Source organism: Stegodyphus dumicola, chromosome 7 (assembly GCF_044657685.1).
Source record: "Stegodyphus dumicola isolate Sdum_Otavi_A_Nest chromosome 7, ASM4465768v1".
NCBI lineage: Eukaryota > Metazoa > Arthropoda > Arachnida > Araneae > Eresidae > Stegodyphus > Stegodyphus dumicola.
In genome coordinates, this window is record NC_140774.1 from 175,120,198 (window position 1) to 175,147,460 (window position 27,263).

General features: G+C 32.3%; 1 protein-coding gene across 2 annotated transcripts in view; it reads left to right on the forward strand.

Annotated features, from left to right (window-relative positions):
• Positions 1-27,263, forward strand: part of LOC118181844 (LIM/homeobox protein Lhx5-like) — a 425,656-nt gene that overhangs the window by 108,949 nt on the left and 289,444 nt on the right. The window contains exons 2-3 of one of the 2 annotated variants that reach the window (XM_085821076.1): positions 329-472; positions 26,407-26,612. In XM_085821076.1, coding sequence (XP_085677202.1) covers positions 329-472; positions 26,407-26,612 — 350 coding nt within the window. The remainder of the gene's footprint in view (positions 1-328; positions 473-26,406; positions 26,613-27,263) is intronic. The other variant, XM_085821078.1, reaches the window with a different exon arrangement.

Below are 27,263 nucleotides of genomic sequence, written 5' to 3' on the forward strand. Positions count from 1 at the left end.
AAATTTCAGCTTTATATTTTATAAAAAATATCGAGCAGATTAAAAATATTGTATAAAGGAGTTAGAGTGGTCTTAACACATCTGGTCTTAACAGTCTGGGCTAAAAGATGTTAACAGGAAAGTAAAATATTTCATATATATAATGACACTGATTAAAAGTTAGCTAATTCTAAATAGAATTTTTGCAGATTGCAGACGATAGTTAATAAAATAAAATAACGTCAAAAACCAAGCAGTTTTATTGTGAAGAAATTTTCATCAGTTTTTCTACTGCTTTATTGCCGTCGTCATTCAGTTAAATTTTTTTTTTTTTTTTTCTATTCTAAAGGAAACTCATCTGCATTATTTCTGAGAAAAATTACGAAAGATATACTGAACTTGAGATGAAAACTAATCTTTTGATTCACTTGGGAATTTCATCATGGCAAAGCCTAACGGTAACCAGTCATTTGCAGAAAGAAAAGAAGAAATGGTAAATTGATTTTAGCTTAAAAATAAATAATTTAGTAAATAAAGAATTGAAATATAAGTAAATAAACCCAAGTAGCATAAGCAAAAGTACATTCCGAAAATTTAAGCTAGAAATTTTTAAATATTTTGTTACACAGCTATTGATGTAGAGGATAATATTGAACAGGTGCGTTCTAGGTTTAATAGTTTTATTCTATCCTGTACGTCAAATATTAAATCTAATAATTTGAGTCAAATTCTTCGATTTAATTCAAAAAGGGATTGCTCAGACACTAGTTGCATCAACAGTTTGATTCAGAACCGCCTCCCCCCCCTCCAAAAAGAAAAGTTCAAAGCAAAGAATTGAGCAAATATATTCGCTCGAAGCATATATATTTCCTCGTCTAAAAATTATTAAAGAGTATATTAAAGTTTCAAATGAGGCCTGTTAATAATACTGACATCTGTCAGTAGACAGAAACATTCTCTGCTGCATTTGTCTTTGAATTATTGAGTATTCCATTTTTTCTCAAAAATATTTGAGTAATTATCTCTTTCTCATATTTTAGGAGTTTTTTAAAAGTCAATAAAAACCAATTTCTTTATTATTGAATTTATTTGCAATCTTAAATAAGTGCAGAATACAAGTGCTTAATTTAATTTTCAATTCCTGTTATACATCATGCTTAATAGGTCTTTTGCCTTAATGTAATGTGATAAAAAAGAATTATTTTTACAATAAATCTTGTTTTATCATTTTGTTCTCCACAGCCTCGTGTTTTTGAAAAGTCACATCACAAAAAATATCACAGAAAACGACTTATAAAAACAGAATTAATAACATACTGAGTTTGTGTTTTACACCTTTTTTTGCAAACAACTTTTATTTCACGTCGTTGAAATCATAGTGGGTAATAAAACAATCCAATGAATTTATTTTTTGAATTTCTTCCTTGATTATTTACTTACATACAGTAATCTCAATAACAGTACACTAACTGCACAATATTTTGCTTTGAAAAGAGATGCAAGCTTTTCCTTTCATTCTTACATACTTCTAAAAAGAATTTTCAGGAAAGTGTACTTGTTTCAGTATGAAGAAATCCATACTTATCATATGGGTTGCTGTAGAATTGAACAGAACCATTTTAGACATGCTAAATTAAGAAAGAATATTTTTAACAATGCATCGCTTTACTACATTAAATTTTCACATTACTATGCTGAGATGGCAGCGTTAGTTTTAGGAAAGATGCAGTTTTACAATTAACTTTTGTTTGCAATTTCCCACGAGCTTCATGCTTGTCTGAGACTGGCAGCGGCAGGAACACCCAGGATGAAAACTGAAAAGAACGTGAAAGGGGTCAACTCTTAGCAAAAACTTCTTTCAAACAACTGCCAGCTGTAGGCACAATATCCTCAATAGTAAATACACACGCTTAACTCACGCGGAAGACGAGAAATGCCTCACCAACACTTCAGTCCGCAATGGCTCTTGACAGTTTCTAGTGAACTCGATTGCCCACAACAAAGCCACTTTAACCCATTGAAAGACATTCTTTATCTCGTAGACATAATCTTATGGTACAAGGGCAAACTAATCCACCGGAAAGTTAGAGGTTGAGGGGTAAGAGTAGGATACTATATGAGGGGGAAATTTTTGTTTACTTTCCCTGACTTTGACACCTTTGCAGGTGTTTGCATATGCCTTGTTGCCAATTGAGGACTTGATAAGCCATTTTCCAGACTTAGCATGTTATACTTGCTATCATATTGTGCGATCTGAAGAACAATTTTCTTCATAATATTACATGATTAGTGTCTAATTATGTCAGTGATGTCTCAGCTAAAAAAAAAAAGGGCGTTCTCATTAAAGTATTAAACGTACTTACTTACGTACGTAATTTAAAAGTGTGAACCCAAATTATGAGCTAAAGTTCTCTCATTATTCAACCATAACATGAATAAGGTAAAGGGAATTTTGAAATGGAGGAATAAGCATATCTTTTATAATTTTATACTAACATAAAATCTCTCAGTTTCAGAAAATGGTCCCAAAATTTTAATGTGAATGGAATAAATGGGATCACAAGTTTCTCAAACTCAGGTAGAGAGTTTGAATTTGAAAGCCTTTTGAATGATGAGGACTAAGCGATTGCTATAAACATTTTAATTTTTCTGTTGACTTCCATCTTATCGTATTCTGGTCCATCTTCGTTTTTATTTTCGTTCTCTTTTATCATTGCAAACATTTCACCACCTTCTAAATGTTTATAGTTTTCATCTTGCTCCGTTCATTCTCCATAATTATTGGTAACTATTCACAACTCTGCTTTCTTGCAACTTGAAATCAATGATCAAGCAACTTTCCTCAGAATGTCTTGAATGATCAAGCAACTTTCCTCAGAAACGAAAGAAGCTGATTCCAAGATTCAGATATATATCCCACTAAGCCCAATACGTATATTTTCTCTAGTTTATTTATCATGTCACACCATTTCTCCATGACTAAGACAAGAGATGTAAAAGGTTTATGTCTGTATCTTTACTGCAACGATTCTGAAAATGCCCTGGTCCATTGGTTGACGTGCCGAAGTCGCATTAGAAAGGAGAATCATAGCTCATAACTACTCTTCATTAGCATGGAATGCGGTGTTTTTGAGAATGAGAAGTATTTTACGGTGATATTAAGTATTTTATAGTAATTTTTCTCGGCAGATTTTTCATTTAAAAAACTTTTCCATTGAAAATACAAATTGCTGATATAACCAGCTTTTAAAGTGGCTCCAGCAATCCATTCTTTTGACTGATAACAAATAGATACAATAGGTGTCAGCCCAATTAGTCCACTAATAAATCCTAGTTTTTTTTACTAAAATAATCATAACGGGAAGAAATATGTGCGTATATTCAATCTCCTTCTCCATTATAAGTTTTAAAGTTTTTTTTTTTTTTTTTTTTTGAGAAATGTAGTTTTAAAGAGGAAGATGTTTAAGGCAAATTGAAATATATTGAGATATATTTACACAGTATTTACACAGTACAGGCGTTGAATATTTTTTCCTGATTTGAGGAAAAAATTGCAAGTCAATATAAAAGAATTTTTGCCCATTGAGGTAGATGCTTTTAGTAAATTGATAGTTAAATTCACATAATAATTGAAAAGTTAAGAGGGTTCCTAAAGAAACAAATAATGCTTTCGGAGATTGTCATGCTTATCTTGTCTTCTGTACTTGCAATATGTATTATATTTTATTGTAAACAGTACGGATGGATTTTTCATACTTTCGATTGTTGGTTTTTAAAACTTTGAAAAGTCAACATGGGCTTCGCAATCTGTGTTTTAGGCAACAGGAATGCTGTGCCGTATTTAAGTTAAAGAAACAAAAAAAAAAAAAAAAAAAAAGTAGGGATGCTATTTACCTGATTAAAAGTCTAGGAGTTCTTGTGTTATATCTTTTATTAAAAGTTTAGGAAATCAGGAGATTCTTTCTCCGGCTACAAGAAATTGATATCAGTCTTGTAGACTACTTGCAACTTAGTTTACAGTTGCTAGTTTAGGCTTAGTTACAATGGAATGCATCGGATTTTTTTTTTTTTTTTTATTAACTGAATTTTACACGAATCCTTTTCATTTCAGTAAAAAAAAAAGCAGTTAATATATGCTATATCTCACGCAGATGGTTTAATTGTCGAAAGTAACAGAAAGTAGGTTGACTTATTTTCCCTTAAGAAAACAGACAAACATAGAATATCCTTTCCCTCAATCTTAACATTAATAAGCCTGCTCAGCGACCGACCGCTGTATCCCACTTCCTGCGGCCTGTCACTGCAAAAATACATCGTTCTGACTGGCGATTATTCACTGTAACGTATGTATATACCCCCGACCCCTTGCCATCCTGTTTCTTTTGGGGCCATTTTACGTGCCAAGCGGTCACAACGTTGTTTTCATTTGTTTCTGTGCGAACCTGAAGCACGCGACCAACTTCAACGACTGCTCACGCTTTCCACGTCAGAAGGAGAACGTGCACAGCAACCGCGTGCGACACGACCGCGGGACAGGGATCACGCGAAACGTCCCCACCGCACGACATCCGCAATAAAACACCAGAGCGCGCTAACGACCTGATGCCACAGACGTGAAAGTAAACCACGCCATTCCAACGAATGAATGGATAGTTCAGAAGGTTCGTTAGAGAGCGTGCGAAAAGTTTAATTTCGCGCATCAGTTTTAACCGGTGAAATCTGAACGCGTAGTAGAAACGATTTTTCTTTCTTTCTGCAAGGCTTACCAATCATGCTCCAGAAAGGATTTTAAAAATAAATTTTTACAAAAATTTATTGTTATAAAGGAGCCATAATAAGTTAACTCATACTAACAAAAACGGGATCTGGAAATGATTCTACTGAGTTTATGCCAAATAAAACTTTGTAATCATTTTAATTTGTCACTGATAGGAGATACGAAAGTAAAAGAAAAATTCGAAAGATCTTGTAGGTAGAAGAACAAAAGCATAATACTTTACATACTATATGCTGATTGCTAATAACATGCTGTACCTTTGTAAGGTTTTATTTCTTCATAAATAGTAATTATAGTTGTGTCTGGTTGAATATGATCATAATTTGGTAAACGTTAGGATTCCTTGTTGAAGGTGAGGGAGAGAATTTTTTGTGAGATAATTTAAGCGAGGACAGATCTTGCTTTCCTTCGTTTTCTATTAAAAAGACTTGAGGTAATTCTTAAAATAAACTTTATTGAAACTTACCGTCAATTCAAATGAGTGACATATGTACAGAACTTTACACGTAGAATCTTATCGACTGCTCAAGAAATATGAGAAACTGGAATTGTAATTTAAGTAACTAACTAAAAGACAATGATTAATTTTTTTATGTATATTAAATAAGCATCCAGCAATTAACTTTCATAGTTGATGTCGAAGCCATGGGCAGCTTCATGAACAATCCTGGAAGAAACATTAAATGGACTTGTCATTGCCCATGATGCAAAAGAAAGTAAATGGCATACGAAATCAATTGCCAAGGTTACTATACTAACAAACTTTGCTCTTCTCGACCAGAAATCTTCGAGAATATGACGTCACTGACTTATAGTCTTCTCCGAACAACTACACCTTACAACTACACTACTACACCTTTGAGGAACTAAATGTAATTGTGTCTTCTTTTCTACCACAAGTCAAGTAACGTCACTGAACTGCGCTGGGAAGAGCTTAAAGTTGTTTATCTACTAACTTGGACATTTCTTCTGTTATCGGCGTGGTAAAGAGACAGTGCATATTAGACTTTATTTTCGACTGAGAATAACCCAACACGGTAAACAGGGATATATACTGTTGAAGAAGTTCTTGAATACTTTCAAGAGCCTTCTTCTTCAAGAATCTTTCAAGTTCTTTAAGAACCTTTGAAGAATCTTCCAATCGATGGGTGTTAAGTGGTGTCTTTTTGCAAAGCTAAAAACAAGCGGATCAAATACCTCTGCAGCAAAACAAGGCAATTTTAAAAGTGATGTCTGATTCAGGATTCGAATTTGAGTTAAAGTAAGCAGCACCCAAACTCCGCTAACATTATTTCAATCAAGGTAATAAGAAAGTTCCTATGATTTTATTAGTTCAGTTCAGGACAGAACAGGACTTGCCATAAGAACATCTTTTATTCAAATCAAATGAGAGCTGTTTCGAGTAACATATGATAAGAATCACTTTCAGATAAAATAGGAACGGCTTATTTTTGTACACATTATTTCAGACGATATTGCATTTTATAAAGAATTTATTGGCAGAGTTTTAAGTTGACTTTTAGAGATACCGTAAAATATAGAGAAATTTTAATTCACACAATCTATCAATGAAACAATGTTTTTAATAGGCTGGAATTTCACAGTCTCTTTGAATAAAAATATACTTCGAATCCTGGTTTAGTGTAAAAAATGTGGATTTACTTTTGTAAAATGGGAAAAGGTGTTCATTTAAATAATTTTAAATGACTGGTTTGGGGGCCTACTGATTCAATTTCAGTTTTCTTTTATCATTTTGATCAAAAAAGGTTAAGCATCTACTTTCAAAAGATTTTTTTTAGTGTGCTTTGCCCTAATCAGACAACCGAATTCCATAATCAACAGTTATACTAATCAGCCATATTAATTCTTTCTTCAAACTTAAATCTAAATCAAGAGTCACGATTTAAATAACAGGTTCAAAATAATCCATGAACTGAAGATTATTGTATTTATTTATTTTATAAGAGGAAAAAAAATCAATCTTTATGGGAATTAGAGCTCAGTAACTTGAACACAAAGGATTTATTTAGTTAGTTTGTATCAGGTTTCCTTTGCAACTAGAATCGAAAGAAATCCTAGAAATGGAAAATGGAATAAATTTCTAAAGGAACTTTAAAAATACCTGTTTCCTTCGAAATTTAATGTTTTACAGTTTTCGTTATCGCGTAAGAAAATACAAAGAACAAAAGTATACATGTATCAAAGTAAAATGTATGATGTAGCAACGGACTTTTTTTTTTTTTTTTTTTTTGAGGAACTGAATGTTAAATTAAGAAATAACAGCAGCTATGAAAAAGAAAATCAAAAAGTGACAAAAAGAGGAGAAAACTTTCTAGTATCCCTCCTTTTGTTTCCAGGTTACCGTCACGTTCGTTAATCAGTTGAAGGAAGATAGGAGACATGGGTTTGGAAAGAACGGCTCGGCAAGATGCTGGTTGTTATAGTAACGGTAGGGGGGAGGAGTAAAAATGGGAGGCACCTTAAGGGGAAGGCAGGCAGAAACAATTGGTAGAGTAACCAATTTTAATATCATTCTTCTTTTCATAAGCTATATCGATAGATGAATATAAAACGTACCCGAAAGTTTGTGTTTTTATCGTAACATACACGTCTGTACAATGCTTTAGTACGAAAGCATTTTAAAGGTTTTCTCCCCTTTTAAGCGTTGTTTCTAACTTTATGTCTGTCATATCGCAAACTTCTAGCTTTATGAGGCGTAGCCTGCTTGCAGTATAACGACTAGCAACTCTGTTTTATGTTTGTGTCTCGCATTTTTTTTTTTTTTTTTTTTAAGCTACGGAAATCTTGCCTTGGGCGCCAAATTTTATAATGGTCATAAAAAAATAAAGTAGAAGAGGAATATCTTAAAGTTTATTCATATATTATATCTTCCGTGAAACCCCTTTTCTTAAGAATATTGTTACATCCACCCCCCCCCTTTGCGAATACTGGGAAATTTGTGTTTTATCAGATTTTTAGAAAAAGTAGTTTTACTTATAAGATTATGCCCAAATAAGCATGATGTTTATAATACAAACATGCGCCTGGTGAAAGCTACTTTAACACGCTTCATATACACTAGTCTTTAATTATAAGATGCATAATAAGCATTTCATTTAAAATGTTTCAGATTATATGCATATTTCTCTTCCGAAAGATGAATATAATTTGAATAAATTGCTTTCTGAGAATTCGTGTTTGAGAAGTTAGTGAACTTATATATCACTATATGTTTATATACAACGTAATATGAATAACATTCAAAAATCGAATTCTTTTTTAACTGTACAGTATTCATTTTCTTTTAAAACTAACCCTAAATTTTGAGCATAAAATCTAATGTTTTTGGTCTTACGAATAATAATTTGTTTCATGTCATGAATTTAGTTGAAATTCATATCAGCCATTATGTCTCTCTCTTTCTGTTATTAATTAAGTCTCCTTGTGGGAATCTGCTAAAATGATTAGCAGATTTTTTCAATGGAAGACTGATTGCCTATTGATTAGAAGATGAGGAACGGAACAGATTAGAAAAATACGATAAGCGTCCATACTTTAAGAAATAAGAAGATTTGCTTTTCGCGTTTTTTTATTTTAAGGTGTCGCATTATTTACACAAGTATTGAGTAGCTAAACTGCAATAATATGCAATAAGAATCTAAAATTGTCATGCCTACGCAAAGCATTCAGTTACAGTTACACTACCTTCTACTTCAGAATTAAGAATTTAATGGTGCGTAGTGTCCGAGTGGTAAGATCGCCAGCAGCTAATTGTTTGGAAAGACGGATGGTAGTTTCAATATATATTTTTGTCGTTTTCGTTATATGTAATATAAATACGAGCCAGTGTCTCTTAGAATGTCCTCCACAAAGGAGTCCCTTTCTCTTGATAGATAATCTAATGTGTTTTGTTATCTTTAGCTTAACAAACAGAGAATAAAAATTTAGTATTTTTTTTAAGTATATATCAAAGAAAATTTTAGCTTTACTTTATCATCGAAAACCTTTTCTTTATGTATGTAAAGCATTTAAAAAAACAGACCCTTTGGTATTTGTTTGGAAACTTAGAAAGCATTACATCTGTATTAAAAAACTATGTATTACATTTCTTTGTGCAAAATTTTGCGTGTTTTCTGGAACAAATGTGCAACATTTTCTCTATTTTTTAGTCCCCTTTTGAATTATTTTCTAGAGGGCTTGTAAATTATGACAGAAAATGTTAAGAGTATAAAATAGAAAAGTATTCATATTTGAAATTTTCTTTTACTTTAAAAAGAAACTTTAAAACTTTAACGAAACCCCGTATTATAATCTTCAAGATACAGTAATATATGTTAAAAATCAACTACTTAAAAAATATCTAATCCGGATACCAAATGACTTCCTTGTAAGCCCTATTAAATTATACACACTTTCTGCTGCATTTCATTTAAACTTATTTCCTCGACTTCCGTAGAGATAGATTTCTTATTCAATTAATTCAGTTCTCACTTCACAGCAAGGCAAAAATTCATAAAGACTCATCATTAAAAATCATTAAAAATCATTAAAAAGACTCTTCATTAAAAATTGTAAAATACAGAAAAACATGAAGCACTTAATACAGTTAAAACTGTTAAAAAAAGAATTTTTACAATTAAAATTAGAGTTTCTACGCAAAAACAAGCAATTCGCCCAGCGAGCAAGAAAGCAGATTTTTCGGTGCACAAAACGCATTTTGGTTCCACACCACACTGACAAAAAGACACTGAAGGTGAGGAAACTGACTTAATTCACTATTCTTCTAAAGAGTTTTAAGTGTAAACAATTGCAGTGATCAAATTGCGGCTACGTTAGGGTTAATAGCACTCAAACAACTTAAATTTGGATAGTTCTACAATTATTGCATGCAGATTAACTAAAAGCGTTAAAATCTTAACTGAAACAAACCAACAACATAATTCAATTACTTTTAAAGCAAAAATGCACAATTTGCCAACATATAAGAATAAAAAAACTGAGCTCACCGAACCGATTACATATATGTATATTTATATACTTTTGGCGCAACCTATTGCAACCAAAAAAGGAGTTGCATAACTACATGTTATAGCAGTCTCATGTACAAAATTTCAACGTTCTGACGCTACTACGTTTTTGAGTTATGCGGGATACATACATACGTACGTACGTACAGAAATATCTTATGTTCCATTTTACAATCCCTTTTGGGAAAATGAATCCTTCATTTTTGGTTGAAATAGGATACCCGAAATTTTTTGTGATTACATTCCCTTACTTCGTATAAGGAAGTAATAAAAATGCGTAGATTGATAGTATTTCTTGATTTTTACTATTCAGCTAGAGTTAAGATACCAAGGTTCAAAATTTGCGTAAATTCGTTGTCTGTGACTTAAAAATAACTTGCATGGATGCACTATAAATAAATAACGTCTGAAAACAGAATTAGTCTTAACTGAAGGTGTTGAAAAGCTTATAAATAGTTATCCTTATATATCCTTATTAACTATTATAGGTTACATCCTTATATAACTTATAATAGTTAAAAGAACGGAGTGAAGAAAAAAAACCACACGTGTTCTTTACGCAGCTCACAATTCGCGATTATTTAATACCAGTGTCAGAAATACTGCAGAATAATTTTAGATATCAAGGAGATTGATGGTTACGTTAAACTTGAGTGAAGACATGAATCAAATACAATAGAAAAAATTGCATTTTTCATAAAGCTGCAGATCAGATATTTTAATCACGGAATTAGTTTCAGCAAGTGTTAACTTTTATTATTTTTCTGATTTTCTCAAATCTCCTTGTAAAGCAAATGTTTATTAAATATGTTGAATTTACAGTAATGTCTTTTATTTTTTAAAAATCACTGCTCTTGGGTAAACGCGAGTCAGTTTAAAGGTCTGCTTAAAGACATATCTGAATAAGCTTTAAGTTTAGGATGTTAAACCATGTTTTCCTGTTATTGCATCAAGTCAGGTTTTTCTTGATTGACTGCAATGAGAACTTATTCCATAATTCATGGCAACGATTCATACCACAACACACAGGCTGTAAGACTTGTTTCTGTTTCTTTATTTTGGAATTATTTACATTTTGTACATACTTTGAGTGCTAAGTAGACATTGCTTTAGAGCCTGGTAAAAACTTCGACCAAAAATCGAAACTTTTGTAGATTGTAATTCTACGGTGATCTCTTGGTGTTACTTTCGCGTAATTCACAGGAATAAATATCAACATTTATAACTGACGATGTAAAAGAAATCTGTTAGCTAATATAACACTAAATTTAGATACAGAGTAAAAAATCAGACTGTGATGATTTTGGTCAAGGAATTCATTTTGTTGCTGTAACACTTGTCTGGCTTTAACACCATAACAAGTCCATAAATTTTATCATGGTGAGGAACGCAGGACAGCATGTCGTTGGCATGGGCACTAGCTATTTTATAAGTAGCAATGCGACTTTGCCCACATTTGTCCCAGTTTTGAAAGAAGATTTTCTTGCGGACGGATCCAGTGGTATTTCACTCCACTTGTTCTACCACCAGACCTCTCGAGAAAGCTTGCAGTTCACCGAGTATCTAAGTGCCTTCCATGCCACAAAGACACCATGTACTTACAAACATTCAAGCCTTCTCCGAGATTCGAACTCCATCTCAACGATTCAGCAGCCAACATCGTTAAACAATCTACCGAACAGGGCGACTGGGCCACTTTTTAGCAGGAATAAGTAATATTAAAATTTTTATATGGATTTTCTCCAAATAAATAAATAATAAAAATAAATTATATTTAATTTTTTAAATAATTTATTTTAAATAATAAAAAATAAAAATGAAACAAATAAATACATAAATAATAAAAAATATATAAAATATAAATGAAACAAATAAATAAAAAATAATAATAAATAAAAAATAAAGTTCTGATTAGTTAATTGTTCCATTTCTTAACGAATATTTTTCAAAAAAAATAACGATATTTTATATGAAAAATTGATTCTCACCAAAATATTATCAAATATTAAAACATTCAAAACACATTTGCTTAATACCTAAAGCATCCATTTACTTTATGAAATTGAATTTATTAAATATGTTCAGTTTTAACATTTTTGCAATTGGTAATTTGGAACAAATACTTCTGAATTAATATTTTAAGAAATGCTTTATACCTTTAATAATCTAAAGTAATATTCTAGTCTAAAAATCTGTTTTTTTTTTTTTTAATTTACAAGTTAATTTTTAAAAGTGAGCAGTAGTTATTATCTTAAGGCTCTTAAAAGTTTTAATTAATGATATTTCAGTTTATTTTTAGCACATAAAAATCGAGTTTTTCAATTTAACTAATTTCTCATAAAAAACATTCTTTTTCTATATGGCCAGCATAAAAATTGAAGTTTTTTATACCCTTTACTAAGAGCCACAAAAATGTGTCATAATTTACAGACTTCTGTTTTTTGATTCTTTTCTTAACCTGCAACATGGACAGCCAGCCGTTTGCAAGATATTTAACTACTAAGGTACCCAGAATGGAACAACATTTAGCTTTAAAGGTACTTCTAATACATAAGACACTTTAGCAACACGAAGTTGAATTTCACATTTAGTTAAAAAGATCCTGATACCAGAGGTTTTATGGACGTTTTAAATCCCGGGCAGTCTATTTTGTAATGCTTAGGAAATAACACCGTAAAGTGACAGACTGAACCATATCACGAGGAAATTCTAGAATGCGTTTTTCAGTCTTATAACATGAACGCATATTCATGAAGATTATGTCTTATTCGGGTATATTATAGAATCTTATTTATCAGTTCAAAACTAGCGAATACATGTAAGAAATGCATAAACTTCTTATAGTAATTTATTTAATATCATGCAATGCAGCTCCTGAAAATCCGACTAAATTTTTTTTTCCCCTTAAAAAAATTCAAATTCTACTTTCTAGCACAATTCTACTTTCTTTTCTATTCTACGTCTAGAATTATTTTCTAGAAGTACAGTAAGACCCCGCTTAACGCAGGGGATACGTTCCATCAAAGTAGAGCGTAATGCGAAACAGCGCTAAACGAGGCTATCTTTACATGTAAATATTGGGGTTAGGGGAAGATGGCTAGGAAATTGGTTAGGTATTAAATTTAAAAAGTATGTTTTTTTAATAAAAATAAAACCAAACATTTATTTCTTAAAGCCCAAATTAATACCACATTATTATTTCTTGCAAAAATAAAAACAAAATGTAAATAACAAAACGAATATTCTTAAAAAAAACAAATAAAATTCTAAGTCAGTCATATTTAGTTAGCCTTCCGCGTTTTCAGTGTTCTGCCTTTTTGTGACAAAAGCACCTAATGTTGTTCGCCTTTTTCTTTTGCGTTGTTCTCTTAAAAGTTCTTCATAAACGGATAGAGCATCTCTAACACCACGCCTTACTTTTGAGCTCCTGTCAAAATTCGAATCATTTTCAATGAATTGATCCATTATTTCAGTTATGGTAGACAAACTCCTTTTTACAAACGCCATCGAAAGTTCTTTTTGCTTTTCTTCTGAATCACTGCTGTCAACATTTTTGTTTTCTTCTTGTTTCAGTTAATTCCGTGAGCTCATCATTAGAAAGAATAGCCGCTGCTTCTTGAATTATTTCTTCGACATCTTCCACATTTACCCCTTCAAAATATGTCTGTACAATACCGCACCAAACAAGAAATACAAGTACACTCTTTCGGATATGTATTTGAAACTTATCGCTGCATAATATTTCGGGGAATCCCCGTATGCTGCGAGCGATTTCGTGGAATCCCCGGGTTGAAATAAAAGAGCGGTAAACCGAAACAGCGCTAAACGAAACAGCGTTAAGCGGGGTCTTACTGTATCAAAATTCTGAATATTTTTGTTTATGATTTAGAGTAGTATTTAATAAGGGAATGAAGTGTAGATCTGAATATTTCCAATTCTGCTTTCGCCTCCACGCTCTTTTTTTTTTTTTTTTTTTTTTTTTTTTTTTTATCGTTCATCGCCACATGCTGTCCGTGCCTTGCATACTTAATAGGTGATATGGGCGAGACACTATTTCGAGGTCGTGGGTCAAATCAACGGCCCTGCTGCGACTGACAACACCCACGACCGTGTTGCAGTGTTGATAGACCGCGTGAGAACGACGGAGAGAACTGTCACGTGCCTTAATTTGCATACTTGTAAAAGGAATACTGATTTTTCTCAAATAATGCTCATCATTATAGTTGATTAGAGAAAAATAATTTCCCTCAATAGTTGTCGACCTTGAAAAATCTTCAATTGCTTAAAGAATGATTTTTAAAAAGAAATTATTCCGAAAAAAGGCATAACGGGATTTGAGAAATTTTAGCCTGCTTGGGATGGCCTCTAGATTCACCGTGAGAAACTTAATGATTTGTTACGATTAAAATTATAATTTTAAAAAAATTTTAAAAAAAATCTGAAATGTTTCAGATTTTAAATTACGTCCAAAGGGGCGTTTTTTATCATTTTGTGTGTTACCTTTCTTTATTAAATATCATGTTCCTCGCACTTAAACCATAAGATCCAGTGCAACAGCAATATCGCAAAATAGTTTTAAAACGAGCATATCTTTAGAATTTCCGAGACAGAGACTCACGCGCTGGAGATAAAAATGTTTTTTCTGCACAACGTTGCCATTGCTCGCTTTGAAATCCTTGAGTTTGTTAATCAAAAATTCGTCAAAGTTTTAAAAAATAGGAAATCGATCATAAAACAAATTTCAAATTTCAAATTTGGTCTTCCACATGCTCATATTCGTTGGAGGATTACGTTATTCAAAATTCGATGACTCTATGTACCGTTGTTTTATCACAATACGAGAAATATACATACATTTATGCAGATTTTTCATTATTTAATTTCTTCAAATATAATGCAGGACTCTAACATTTTGTGGCAACAGTTTGAAAAGTGAACCGACGTTTATGAGTCCGACGCAAAATGCCAAAACGAAACTAATAGTCCTTCGGGATTCAAATCCCTTTGGACTAATAATTAGCTAATTAATATTATTTGTAACAGCTATATTGTGCTAAATATATCTTTATTATAATTGTAAATGAAATTTGCGTATTAAAAATAAATTTTATTTTTGTGCAGACCTAAGACTCATTGGGTCAAACTGTTTAAAAAAAAAAAAAAAAAAAAAAAAAAAAAAAAAACACCTTTCTACTTTTTTTGGGGGGAAAGAGGAAAGGCAGGGTGCTGCTTTTTAATTAGAACTGTATATCTAAGGTCAATATTTAAGAAATACCACATTGTTCTAGTAATCCATATAAATCTAGGCATGGCTGCAATTAAATATTAAATTTAAGAATATGGTTCATATTTGACGATGTTCAGTTGATCTAAAAGAGAGTGTATTGTCCAACAATAATTCAAGAAAACAAAGGTTCAGTTGTCATAGTACGTATTAGGTAGGGTTGTCAACAAAGGTACAGTTGTCATAGTACGTACTAGATAGATGTCATAGTACTAGATAATTTATTTACATGTTTATTTCATTCCAGTTTATAGAATAACTTTAAAACTATTTAATGTTACTAAACTTATGGTTTTCACTCTACTAAGCCCTTTATAGGCCAAGCGGCAAAATCGCTGAACACTGGTACTGCCGACCTGGATTCTATTCCCGGCAAACGGGCTGGCTGCATGTGGGTTTTCGTGGTTTTTCTTCGTGTGTAACGTGTACACGAGCCAGTTTCCCTTAGAAAGTCCTCGAAGAAGGCATCCATCCCTTAGGCAGATAACCCTAATGTACTTTGCCGTAATCAATGAAACCAAACCAAACTTCACTCTGTTAAATTTAATAATTACTTTGATGCTATATAAAACTGTTATTCATAGATCTGCTTAAAAATCCTCGATTACCAAAACTGTTACCTACTATTTGATGTTTTTTATTTGATTTTATCTTAATATTATTAAAGCCACTTTCTTATGTCACTTCTGAATAATTATGAAACGAAATGTTGAATTATTATCTCCCGTAAGAATAAATTTCGAACAAAATATAATGCATAAATTGGGTTTTGAATTAAAAAAAATCATATTTATTAAAATTAAGCAAAACATAAGATAGATTTTAATTTAGTTTAAAACTTAATTTGAAGGTTAAATTTTACTTAAATTTAAAATTAGTCAATCTCTCTTACATCCTTGATGAACTTTTATAATTTTTATGTCAAGAAAGTATTTCAAACATATTGAATATTTCACCACTTGTATAAAAAGAAATGCAAAGTGCAACAAATTTTACTCCAAAAATTATTGTGCTTTATAAAATCAGCGTTTACTGAGAAGTAAGTTAAAATATTATTTTTTAATATCTGACGTATTAAACAAAGATAGTTTCGTCTGAGACTTTATAGCCTACAGCGAAAGGAAAACTGTTACAAATTGTTGTGTAACTTCTTCATCAATCAAACGTCAAGATATGTAACTTTGAGTCCAGTTTATTTTTAGTTTATTGCGGAATCTAAGGCTGCCGAAACGAACTTCCTTTTCAGTAACATTTGGTACATTTGGTCACGCTTTCTATTTTCCGTAACGGATCGACATCCAGCTCAAGTGGTACACTTCGCAAAATTCGATTTAGTAGAGCAAAACGAAAAGGAAGTAAGAACGCAAAAGAGAAATGTTGCACGAAACTTTATTTTCGTTTTATTTCGAAGAAATATATGAATTGAAAACTGGGTAGTATGAAAAGAAACCTTAACTCGATAAATGGCAGCTGTTTAGTATAATATTCTTTATTCATTTAGCAAAAATGAAAAACTAAGTGCACTGTATGTACGTACGTTGTCAGGTTGCCACATATAAACAGTAAAAGATAAATATCGACATACCTCCTATTAATGAATTTCACACATATTGCGCTTTGTATACATCAAAGATTCGATAATGGTTATTATTTTTTTTTTCCTATTAGCGGGCACTTACCCGACTTAGGCTTGCCCACTACTAAGGACGGATGTGGTGGCCAATTTATTGTGAAAGCACCTAATAGGTGGGTCACTGTTACCTCCTATGAAGGGACGGAGAATTAAAGACATCCCTTCTCCGGGATTCGAATCCGGGGTCTTATTGGGCTCTTTTGGGTTTTAGTGGCGACTTTATTGTGGAAGTACCTAATGGGTGGGTCACTGTTAACCTCCTATGAAGCGAAGGACAGTTAAAGACAGGCCTACTCCGGGATTCGAATACGGGTTCTTTTGGGCTTTAGCGGCCACTTTATTGTGGAAGCACCTAATGAGTGGGCCACTGTTACCTCCTATGAAAGGACGGAGAATTAAAGACACGCCTTCTCTGAGATTCGAACCCGGACCCTTCAGTACTAGAGTAGGTTTCCGAAACCACTGTACCATCTGGCCGGCCTTATGGCAATACTAAATTGAGTCAATAGATCAGCGTTAGTTCTTTGCCTCACGTTTTTGTAAAGCATATGCTATAGTTCTATTGTTATTTTTGATAAAAATGCTGTCAATTCATACACACACACACACATACACTTAATGCATACCAGGTGCAATAATTAAATTCTCGGAACTCAACTCTAAAAATTATGTTTGTGGAACAACGTATCGCCATGTCTAAATCTAATTACTTGAATTAGATTTAGACCAATTAGACTAATTAGATTTAGACTAATTGAGTACTTTTGAAGTACACAAGAGGATACTTTAAAAATACACTAAAATGACTTAGACATAATTCGCATTTCTGGAAGCAATCAAAATTAGAACTCATTTTCGAGAATATTTTTGATTACCTGTCTCATATTCTATTCGATATCTATTCTGTAGGAAAACTTTCATCTTTATCAGGATCTTCTTTTTTTTATCTTGGAAAATGCCAGGAAGCACAGGGAGATAAATCAGATGAACAGGCAGGATTCATTACTTGGGTTATCGTTTTTTGATTAGAATGTTCTCTCATAAACAGTGCACTGTGTCCGTATGAATGAGGCACAAATTTCACAAAAATATATCTTATACTCATTCCTTCAGTTAAAATCATCTTTTACCTGGATTATTTTTTTTATTCTTCAGCTTTCAATCTTCGCACATATTGTTTGTCGGAATGATTTTAACGTAACTGCTGCTTTTGTCGTCATGCTTCTGGAATTATCTGTCTCATCTTTTAGCTCACCATTGAAACTTTTTGTTATTCAGACACTTTTCACTTTTCTTCGTAGTAGAATATGCCATTTTCAACAAGTACTTACCCCTCTAGTTTTGCAGAAAATTTAATGTAAATATGCTACCGTAAATTTTAATTGTCCATTTTTATGCTTAAGGTATACACATTAATTATTTTCCAGTAACTAATTAACACTTGCTATATCAGCTGGAGATTTAGAAACGCATCAGAACCGATATAACCAAACACTAATATTAACATGATTTTGATATTGTTATATGATGGTCAATAGACCATGATATATGACCATTGTTGTGATGCTAGATATCATTAAACGCATTTTATTACCATGAAAAATGATGAAAATAAAAATTCGAGTTATGATTTCAACTGAATACGTAGAATCGTTGAATTAAATGTTAAACAGGTATATGGTATTTTCGCCCGTCTTCCAGCATGCCTTCGTGGTATAACGGTTAACACACTCGGCACATATTCGAGTGGTCCAGGTTCGAGCCCCAGCGAGGTCATTGCTTATTTTTAACGTTTCCTAATTCAAAAATAACCTAATGTCTCTACAGTGGCGCCCGAACTAAAAGGTGGTCGTGGATGATGATTCTTCTCCACCAGGATCTAGCGACTAGGTCTCCTAAGCCATAATCGCCCTTTAAAAGCGGGGGTGAATATGCGGTATTTTCTCCCTCTTTTCTGCAGGGCTTCGTAGTGTTACGCGTATTCGAGATACCCAGGTTCGAGTCCTGGCGAGGGATCGCTCCTTTTTCAAATCTCCCGTATCAAAGGAACCTAATGACACTACACAGGAAATTGCCTGAAATTAAAAAGACACAAATTCGCTTATTCAACCCCTCGAAAATGATGTGATTCTGAAATAGTCATACGCAAAAATTGTCGAAACCCCAAAGCTCTTAACTGTGCATTTTGACATAATATTAACAATAAGAAAGGCCTTTCCCGCATACGCAAATTTTACTGATGCTCACATTTCCATTTGACAGGTAAGAAAAGTAAATAAAATAACTGGCATTTCGTAATTTTTCTTCTAATTAAGAATGCCCTAGTTCTTTAATAAATTCTGGAAAGGATTTTTTTAGCATGTTTCACCTGCGATTACTTCCATTGATACTTCAAAAACAAGACTTAAAGACTAAATTTCGTAACAAAAGATTTGTTTCAAATTATCGTTTCGGTTGGTTTAGCAAATAAACTTAAGAAACAAGAGCTGTCAAAGAGAATTGATTACGTTATATTTGAGAGCGCGGTTTTTTTTTCCCCTCCCTTGTACTAAGACCCATCTCATAGTTTGAAGAAATTCGGTTGGATAATTTTTTGTTCTAGATTTTACCCCCCTTTAACCCAGTGAATACAATAAAGACCTAAATGAAGTCGTATTTTCCTGTTTTATTTCATGACTGATTACTAGAAATGAGAGCACACTTTTAGACTAAAAACTGAACTTCTAGAAATGATGTTTTTCATGTACTTCTAAAATAATAAATTGCTAGAATAAATTTTTTATCTTTTAAACTTAAGCCACTATTCATATTTGTACATATAAATATGGATATAGGTACGCGTTGTAAAAGTTATACAAATTGTAAAAGATCTGATGTTAAAAAAATTGCTTAAAGAAGCGTTAGCCCAAAAGATCTATTAAGTCTGGAAACGGCATTCTTCGTTGAATCATTCTAACAGTCTGAATCACTATTCAAAATGTTGCCACCAAATATTATCGCCCTGTATTATATTTAAAAAAATCTGATGTGTACACCACATGACTTCCTCCTACGGAATATTAAATTACACGCATTTTTTTCCTTGCATTTTATTTAAACTTATGAGATTGAATTAAACCTACTTCGCCGACAGCGCATAAATCACAATAGAATAAATGCATTCTTTAAAATTCACTTTGTTTACCATAGCGACACTCTGGCGCTAGGTTTACTTAACAGTATTATATTTCATTCATATTTCATTCATATATTATAACTCAGAATGCACAAAATGTATATCATTTAAAGAATTATCTAATAGTTGCCACATGTTCTATTCAAATACTATAATAAAGCTAGAACTATGTATAAAAGAAATTAAGCAAACAAAACAAAAAAGAAACAGCTTTTCACAGACGACTGAGTATTTCTCATTTAATTAATTCAGTTCTTACTTCGCAAGAAGGCAAAAATACATAAAAACTCAAAATATCTATATTAAAAATTACGGAGTAAATCTCAAACGCTTATTTCCTCGAAAAAATTCCAGAAAGAATTAAGCATGATTTAATTGGCAATAATAAATGAATGCGTTATCTTTGTTGCTGCGAAGCTAAGTTTCTCTAGGTTGGCAACAAATCCACTAGTCTCCTGTTTCAAATGTAAACATTAATGGCCGCCATTAAAACAGGCTTAGCGGCACTTAAACAACTTTAAAATTGTTGATAATTCTAAAAATATCGCATACAGATTTACTAAAGGCAGAAAATCTTAGTCGGAAGATAAAAACAACATAATACAATCATTTTTAAAGCAAAAAATGTACAATTTACAAACATATAAGAGTAAAGAAAGAGACCACTGAGCCGGGTAACAGAGTGGATATATATATAAATATAAGTATATACGTTTGGTGCGGCCGATTGCAACCAAAATACGAGGTGCACATCTACATGTTATAGCAGTCCCATATACAAAATTTCAACGTTCTGAGGCTACTCGTTTTTGAGTTATGCGAGATACGTACGTACGCACGTACGTACATACGTTCGTACAGACGCCACGAAAAATTCTCTTCAGAATTAATTTTAAAGCAGTTTTATAATTTTTTTTAAGGAAAGGGGTATTTTATTCTGTCCTTACGTACAGATATCACGCAAAAACATCGTTAAATTGCATTCGATAGCGGTCAAAATGGATATTTTCGTTGAAATATGCTGCCTGAAACTTTTCGCGATTACAATACTTCCTTTTTACTTCGTACAAGGAAGTAAAAATTAACTAATGAAGAATCTGCATGAATATATGATGATTTTCTCATTGTGAAAAAACGACGACATCTAGAGCCATCAAATTTTTAATTACGTAATCCTCCATCCGAACATGGGCGCCTGGAAGCCCGAATTTCGAAATTGTTTTATTATCTCTTTCATGTTTTGTAAAATGTTAAAGAATTTTTTATTAACAAACTCCACTATTTCAAAGCGAGCAGTGGCAACACTGTACTAAAAAAAAAAAGCATTTTTATCTCTAGCGCGTGAGACTATCTATTGGAAATTCTAAATAGACGCTGTTTTTAAACATTTTGTGGTATTGCTGTTAAATTGAATTTTATGTGGTTTAAGGGCGAAGAACATGGCATTTAATGGGCGTAATATAAAATTTGACTTTATTTCTTTGACATGTATTAAATTAAAGCAAAGCGACAAGCAAGAAGTTCGCTCATCCAGATAGGTTCAGTCATTCTTTATAAACTTGTATTAGAGATGTTTTTAGCCAGATAAAGTATTCTATCTCAAATCTTTTGTTATGTTTTTCTGCACTAAAATTTTACATTTCTTTTATTCAAACTAGTTTTATGCATTTATTCATCATATTAGCTTAGTGCTTTGAAAACGAAATAATACTTGTACATTTCAGAACTGCAAACCGAATTGTTCAAAAATACTTACGTAAAAAACTTTACGTCAGTTTGAAACATTTCTTAAAACTGCAAATCAGTTTAAGAACTTCTTAATACTGGACGCAGGTACAAAAAGTTATGCTTGATAGAAAAGAAATTAAACACACTAGTTACCTTTGGGAAAACAAAAAGTGAAGCTTTAAAATGCTTTTATCTTTTCTTTTATACATTATTTCTCAAATATGCATAATCACATTCTTTCATGAATCGTACCGAGTACATTCATTTATTATGCGGAAAATTCATGCAGCGAGACTCAAATTATGAAGCGTGAAAATTCCTTTAGTATACAAGACACAGAAAGACGGGACATAAATTTGTGTAAAGTTTCGTTAATTAATCCACGAAGCGCGTCAAAAATTGCTCAGATATTTGGTTTTATGACAAATATATTTTTGCATGAATATTTATTTATTAAAAATATAATCTAAGTTAAATCCTGTAAAAACCCGTAAGCTAAATTAACTCAAAGGTGTAATTCTGATGCTGATTTTAACTAAGAACATCTCCGCATTTGTTATTCAACTAATTATATAATCAGTATAAGCAGCCTGGTCTGCTTTTCGTGACAGCTGACAAGATATGAATTGGTAATTTAAAATGCATCAGCATTTTAAATTACCAATTCATATGTTGTAATATCTTTAAAATTTAACAAATAAGGACGTAATCATTTTTCTTAATTATGTATTTCGGCCGGATATTTTCGATTATGGAAATTGGAATCTGCACTAGTCGCATAGCTATTAATAATTAAAAGTAAAATTAGTTTAATTTATTATAATTCTCGTTTGTTTTAAAAATGAATGGGAAATTCAGTGTTAATAAATTCTGAAAGTTGACGAAAAACAGATGAAACCAACATCTTTCTGTTGATAAACATTTAGTTAAACTAGGGAAAAATATAGCAAAAATGCGCGAGTCCTTTAATTTATTTAATTATGGAAAATAAAGATTTCGCTGCAAACAAAAATTAAATCATTAGGGAGTTATAGTCAAATTCTGTTGAATAAAAATAAATAAATAAGTAAATAAAATATCTGAAAGCTTTCAGATTTGATATTACGCCCCAAATGGGCTTTTTTTTTTTTTTTTCATTTGCAGATACATACACGTTTCGAGACCATTTCAGCTAACGCCGCATTGGGCTAAAAATATTTAAAATTAGCATATGTTTAGAATTTCTGATCGCGAAAATCCCCCCCCCAGCGGGCGTCTGTTTTTCGTAGCGTGTAATGTTGTTTTCTCTGCACATCATAACTTCCCATATATAACTTTCGTAATGGATGAATGTCAATGAATATTAAGCAAAATTATAAGGAAATAAAGCATAATTGAAAAATAATAATATCTCTGCTTATCTCTAACAGTAGGATAATTTGATAACATCTGATCCAGGCGATACACTCCTCCCATTTTGTTGTTGTAATCTTTTACAATTATTGGTTTTTTTACAGTTCTTTTCCGTGTTCCAACATCAATCATCGAGTTGTTATGGACTCTACTCATGAAACGTATATCATTCTTGTCTTTCCAATTCACAACCTCATTTTTTTTTTTTTTTTTTTTTTTTTTTTTTTTTTTTTTGTTTTTTGTTTTCTGCTGAGTAGACGTTGAAGCCATCACTCACTGTCTTGTATCTTATGTAAAATGCGCGAATATTCATAAAACCCGGGCAAATTCAATTAGAAATAGAATGTCTGATTAGTTCTACCCTCTAGGAGGTAATATAGAAGAACGATTGAGGCGCGTTACGGCCGCCCTGCGGAAGTTTCACTTGAACGCGCTAGACGCGTTACGGACGACGAAGAGGTTAATCAAAAATGTGTTAAAGTTTTACAAACTATGAAATTGACACTAAAACAAATTCCAAATTCGGTCTTCCATGTGTACGTGTTCGGGTGGAGGGCTACGTTGTTCAAAATTTGAGGACTCTAGATAGCCCCCTTTTTTGCAATTAAAGAAACATACATACATTCATGTTGATTCTTCATTATTTAGTTTCCTTAAATATAATACAGGGAGATAATATTTGGTGGCAACAATTTGAAAATTTTTAACTGGTTTCAAACCCAGGCGAAAGGACTGGTCGCATGGTTGGTGTTTTTGATTTTTTCTCATGTGTAACATGAATATGAGCCAGTGGCCAAAGTTCTCATGTGCTTTGTCATATTCAAATTACCTAACTTAATCAATAGAGGAGAACTGTTTAACTTTCCGACAAATACTATATTTTTAATCAATGCAGTTCTACTCATAAGATCGGAAGTGACAAAGTATGCGATTATTCAAAGAATTACCGTATGTTTTATAATCTCCAAATCTACTTGTACTTAATAGTACACCTACTGGTATTAACCTAGCTGAATTAAGTTGCATGCATTATTACAATTATTGCGTTGAAATAAATGTAAACAAAGGATAACGCTGAAAAATTTCATATTTTGCTTGATTAAAATACGAAATATTCTAAGCCCAGCTTTCACTTTCCTTATCCCTCCTTGTCTGAAAAGATGACAGCATCGTGTACCATCAACAAGTAGTACCTTTTTTATGAATGACTGATATAGTCATGGAAGTCTTCCTCGCATATACCACAACGATGGGGAGAAATGAATAGAAATGAAGATCTACAGGTTCCCTAAGAGCCATGCTTAAGCGAGATTTGCGAATTTAAATGCGCCTTTCTCTGTTACCTTCCGACAGCTAGTTAGTGAACTTTACTCATTAATGTGAATTTATGCCCAAGACCTTCCTTTGCGTGACTGGAAAAATCTCCTGGACGTGGTCGAGGAGGAAACAAAATACCGTCTAGTTTCGTGTCGAGGGACATTGCCGAAATTTCGCATGATCTTTGCAGTTCACACGTAAGTTTCTTGGAAATGATGTGCATATATTTTGGTTCGAGTAAAGTCGGCTATTATTAGTTGGTATTTTAAACTCGGTTAGGTTCAAGAATACAACTTCATATTTTAGTCAGTATCAAAATGGTGGGAGATTTAGTATCTTTGACAGCCGTTCTCTACTTGTGCCTCTTTAAATTTGTATGTTTTGCAAAAGTTATGACAGTAGAAAATCACGTGTTAACATGAAAGGAAGTTTGTTATTAATATTTTAGTTTTTTTATTCCTGAAAATAGATACTGAATTAAAAAAACTCTTTCGCAGTTGTTGTGGGAGGTGGGGTTAAAATGCTTGATTCAATAGCAGTTGAATGCCTGTTACTATTGAAATTCATATACGATGTGCATCAGATAAAAAAGAAAATCTCGGAGTTTTCAAATGCTATCAAAATGTTGATATATGTCAAAAGGCCATATCATACATTTGAAACTTTCCTCAAGAATAACTCTTTTGCGCAATTTTTCTGCTTTGTCATATGATATAAAACAGCCAATCACCACTGATCACTTTGGGTTATCATGTAAAGAATAAATTGGTGCTTCATTACAAACACTGAGCTATATAGCAAATATGCCAAGAATTTCATTTTCATCATGACATTTTTCATGTAACCAAAGTGATTACATAAAGCAAATATGCAAAATTTCAAAAACGTTTCTTTTATTTCATACGTAACTGGTTTGTAGACTTAAAAATTTTGAAATTAAATCAACTATATTGAATAACATAACAATTTATCCAATACTGTTCGTTATTTACGTCTCTTCGACTGCTGGCGGAAATTTCGATAACGGTCGCCAATCGCCAGTTCTTCTGCGGCTATTTAAAGCATACAGTCATCAATAATTGACGCTGAATTGTGCTACTTCGTTGGTTAACGGAATAATAATACGTAAGTAACTAATGTTCAGTAAGACAAACACATCCGATTCAAATTGTTCTACATAAAAGATTTTTTCTAATTTAAATTTTAATAGCCTTTTTTGTGGTTTAAGTTCTCAATGTCTATCTCGAATTATGTTCAAAATTTACAATGAACGATCTTGTAAAACTAGCGCTGAACTAAGATTCAAACGGGAATCATTTGTTTAATAAAAAAAATTTACATTCTTTACATTTTCCACACTATTAACTGCTGGAATTCGTTTCGTATTTTTTTCCCGGATCAAAAATTCATACCAGTTAAAAAAAATTTATCAACAACGTTGTAAATAAGAACCTAAACACCGGAAATTCAGTCCGACTCATAACCTAGCGGGCCCACGAGTGGCCGAGCGGTAAAGTCGCTAAACACTGGTAGTTCGATCCGGGGTTTGAATCCCAGCTAACGGGCTGGCTGCAAAGCCGTTTTCGTGGTTTTCCCCGTGTATAACGTGTATACAATCCAGTTTCCCTTAGAAAGTCATCCACGAAGGCATTTCTTCTCTTAGACAGATAGCCCTACTGTGCTTTGGCATAATAAACTAAAACCAAACCAAACCAGATCTTAATGAATGTGTTAGCTTTATAAAGCGTTTTTGTGATTTTCGGAATGTGTAACAAAAATGCCATCCAGTTTCTTTAAAATGTCCTTCACAAAGACATCCTTTACCTTAAACAAGACAATCCTAATGTGCTTTGACATAATGTATTAAATTCAATCCAGTTAGTAGATAAAATGCTTAAAGTATATTCTCTCTAATCTTGAAGTATATTTACATTTATAGCATTTTCTCATTTCACCATGATAAATTAATTTACAATTCATATGCAAGTTTTTAACTTTTTCATTTAATCAATAGATGCTGAGTTACTTTCAATGTAATCTTATGAGTTCTTTTTTTTTTTTTTTTTTTTTTTTTTTTTTTTTTTTTTTTTCTAGGCGTTTCGGAACAAAATGTTCAGGATGTTCACAAGGTATTTCTCCTACGGATTTGGTCCGTAGGGCGAGAAATAAAGTATTCCACCTCAAATGTTTCACCTGTTTGGTGTGTCGGAAGCAACTGTCCACAGGTGAAGAGCTTTACGTTTTGGACGAGAACAGGTTCATCTGCAAAGATGACTACCTCAGTAGTAGGCATAGTCAAGGTAAGTTATCTCATTTACAAGTTGTATAAAACTGAGATGGATATTTCTTTTCCTTAATATGAAATTAAATTAATGTGTAAATTTCACGATTTTGGTGTAAGATCATAAAGAAATTGCATGGAAGAAAGAAAGCCAAAAGCACCAACCAGTGTGTCGTCAATGCCACTAATGTGAGGACAAATTCCGAAGCTTTTATTTTAAGACGAATTAAAAAAAATCTGGTGTGTACACCACATGACTTCCTTGTACGGAATATTAAATTATAGGCATTTTTTCTTGCATTTTATTTAAACTTATTGGATTGAATTAAAGCTACTTCGCCGACAGCGTATAAACCACAATAGAATAAATGCATTCTTTAAAATTCACTCTAGTATTTCTTTACCATAGCGACACTCTGGTGCTAGATTCACTTAACAGTATTATATTTCGTTCATTTTATAACTCATAATGCACAAAACTTATATCATTTAAGGAATAGAATTATCTAATCGTTGCCACATGTTCTATTCAAATACTATAATAAAGCTAGAATAATGTATAAAAGAAATTAAGCAAATAAAACAAAAAAGAAACAGTTTTTCGCAGACGATTGAGTATTTCTCATTCAATTAATTCAGTTCTCACTTCGCGAAAGTTTTCGAAAATACA